The sequence below is a fragment of the Paramormyrops kingsleyae genome, chromosome 3 (genome assembly GCF_048594095.1).
Source record: "Paramormyrops kingsleyae isolate MSU_618 chromosome 3, PKINGS_0.4, whole genome shotgun sequence".
Classification (NCBI taxonomy): Eukaryota; Metazoa; Chordata; class Actinopteri; order Osteoglossiformes; family Mormyridae; genus Paramormyrops; species Paramormyrops kingsleyae.
Genome location: NC_132799.1, coordinates 34,083,508 through 34,086,990, shown reverse-complemented (window position 1 = coordinate 34,086,990; position 3,483 = coordinate 34,083,508). Strand labels below are relative to the sequence as shown.

Genomic DNA, 3,483 nt, shown 5'->3' with positions numbered 1-3,483 from the left:
CTCTGCGCTAGACCCAGCTGCACCGGCTCGTCCACCATGTCTGCTCGCGCACCTGCTCTTTTTTTTTTCCGACCGTTTTCGTTTCGCACCGTCACCGCCGGTCCTCCAGCCCGATGCTCAAAGCAGCTCCACTTCTGACACCATGTCGTGTAGTGGGTCCACACAATAAACACTGCCTTCAGCTTCGGTAAATATCTTTACTGAGCACCTCCTAAGACGTATGCAAAAACCCCGAACATCCGGTTACATCCCGGTCCCGCCAATAACGCCCCTGACCCCCCGTGACATCATCCGGTCAAATGGCAACAGGTTACATTACACCACAGTGACCAGGGCTGGTGGGTAATAAGCTTGATTGTCTGACAGATTTTATACCTGTCACTCAGGTGGAAAGATACATTTTAAGAGTGACAGGTGTATCTTAGTAGTTTATAATTATTATTCCAAATGTTTTTTATCCAAATGCAAAATACAGCAATTACAGTTTTAAATGTATATCAGGGTATAAACACAAATAAAAACCATGTTGTTGTGGGCGCGGTTTTTATCCTCCTGAGCGCGTGCCCCCGAGTACTGCGCAATTGCGCAAACGCGGAGCTTAAAGGGAACATTGATCACAAACCATAACAGGGAAAACCTCAAGCCTGCTGGCTGAGCCACTAAAACACGTGATTCCATTACAATACAATATCGTTTCTATGCAAATACTCCGTCTGGTTACAGTAGGTTCCTGTACATACTGTAGTTTCTCATTATGAAGACGATGCTGTGATCTTAATTGACATTTGGGAACCCTGTAATTCTAAAGCTTTGCAGTTTCTGACATCTGGGTCGAAATTCACACATTATGCTTACAACACACTGGATCATTTTGAAGGAGATTATGAAGAAATACCGGAAAACCTGGAACTTCGCAAATTTACGGCATTTAACAGAATCACAGGCAGAATTTACTGTTATTTCTGCAGAGCGATGCTGCATTTTACAGCCAGAATGATATAAATTGAAGTGATTCTTTATCTTATCAATTGTTGGTGTAATTAGCTAGGAATTAACCGTCCGTTAATGTATTTACTACAACAAGAAACGCGGCTGTAGCGCTGGGAGGTTTTTGTACGGCGTGTCAACCGGTTTCAATCACTGTGGTGGACTTTCGGCGGCGGGACCAGACTGGATGTTGGTAGTAAGTATCCAGCTTTTAATCTATAATATGCACGTAGAAATATTTAATACACACTTCAGTTTCGTTATTACTGCAAATGACATAATTTCTTGTTTCATCGTGAAGATCCATTCCTTCAATAAGAACAAGGATCTCAAGTTTCATCCAAAGTTTGGCGTGAGATCACGTCTGTTACGGGCGAAACGTGTCTCACGATCAATGCGTCAGACTTGAGAGCCCTGATAAGAATATGAATTGGATGAGTCAATGCAAGATATAGATATTTAAACCATCCATTTTATATCCAATTAGGTCAAATAATATATAAATTGTAATTTGTTAGCCTAATCGTTAATAATATAAAATAGTCGCCAAGTTGAAGGCTATAGATTTGATTAGATTGTGTAGATATCAAACAGCACATTTCTACTTTAAGCGACAGGAAATACTATTTTTGACTTATTAGTTTTATACCCATAAACAAATGTTAGGTATATATACTTAAAGCTGTTTGCTAGTTGCCTGTACTGCGCTGCCGTGAGGTTTTTGTACGGCGGCTGATGCGCCGTGAATCACTGTGGGTCACTTTCGGCGGCGGTACCAGGCTGGACGTTGGAAGTAAGTGCGTCTCTCTGTGTTATATTCTGATCTTGTTCGGGGGGAAAAAAGCAATCAACTCATTATACCGGTAACACTTTATTTGACGGGGCACAAATACATAGTATTATGATTTTACTTATGTATTATTTAACCACTAAGTCTAGTTACATACTGATCTCATGCTTGTTCGTCATTAAAGAATCATGACGCATCTTTTTCCCCAAGTAGTTACTATATATATTTCGTACTATATCTATTAATTCTCCAAATCTTTCTTAACTACTGAAGGAATAAATAATGACTAACAGAAGTGAAATACTGATGGCATGTTTGTTATCATTTCTGAATCGTGACATTTTTTTATTTAAAGTAGCAACTATATTTGTTATTAATTTGTTCACAATTTGTAATGCAGTAGTAACAGAGTTATTACTAAGTATTTGTGTAAGTGTTACCATTGTGATTCAAAACGATGATCGTTGTTCTGTAGACACAGCTTTGTATAGTTTAACATTTGCGATGCATTTTTCATAGCGTATAGGACTTTGTTCAGTAGGAACTTCACATTATTTCACCCTGTTTTTAAGTGAGTAAATAAAGGATCCTACATGGAAAATAGATCTTAATCTTTATAAACAATTTGTTTATTATATAAAGCTGGATTATTATAACCAGTTGAACATAATAATCAGTGATACACATTTACATACCTCACATGTGTTTAAAACGTTCATTTGAAAGACCCACGTAAAGATGAATACACTGTGATACAGTAGGAAGGCAAGATTATTTACTTTAGATTTTATGGAAATGTCTGTCTTATCATATGAAGAAATATTAATGAAGTCATAGACACAGTCAACTATGTCATACTGCAGTTAGTATATGTTGTTATACTTAAAGTTTGCCTTGGACTCTGACCTAAAGTCCCTTTGGTGTCCCCTAGGTAACACAGCCCCCACCCTGACGGTCCTGCCCCCCTCCAGTGTGGAGGTGTCCAGCAAGAACACGGCCACCCTGATGTGCCTGGCCAACAAGGGCTTCCCCTCCGACTGGAAGCTGAGCTGGAAGGTGGACGGTAGCAGCAAAGCCGCGGAGACGAGCCGCGGGCTCCTGGAGAAGGACGGCCTGTACAGCTGGAGCAGCAGCCTGAGCCTCACTGCGGACGAGTGGAAGAAGGCGGGCTCAGTGGTCTGTGTGGCCAATCAGGGCTCCCAGGCTGCTGTCACTCAAACGCTGAAGAGAGCCGACTGTTCAGAGTAGATGAGCTCAGCGTCACCTGTGATGAGCGGCTGATTACTGTGTTTTTACTGTGCTGTGCTACACGCTTCTGATTTACTGATTACATAGAGATAATAATGTGCTTTGCATGATCCATGAGTGAAAATCATTACTAATGTTTTATAGGCTTTTGTGTCTCCTTGTATTATCTTGTGTGTTTTATTCCTGAACGCTGCAGAGATAAATAAATTTTTCATTCTGTCTGACAAACAAACTGCCATCAATGCTGGTTATTTTAACAAGCACACAGTGATGCCATCATGACACTGTTGTGAGGACATGATCCTGAACTTTTCAATAATTTTAAAGACTTTTAAAGTCTGAATATAAACACAGTTCTGTTTTTATAACAAAAGTACAAAATGATCTTATTGAGGTTTAGGTTTGAAAAGGTTCATACTGAGCAGTTCCTCTATATTAAGTTTATAAACCACATCATC

At 39.9% G+C, this 3,483-nt stretch overlaps 1 gene segment (V, D, J or C); it reads left to right on the top strand.

Moving 5' to 3' along the window:
* The first annotated feature begins 638 nt into the window (after positions 1-638).
* On the top strand, positions 639-3,257 carry LOC140588266 (Ig lambda chain C region-like). The segment is given in 2 exon segments: positions 639-1,780; positions 2,709-3,257. Coding segments are annotated over 2 exon segments (375 nt in total).
* The last annotated feature ends 226 nt before the right edge of the window (positions 3,258-3,483 follow it).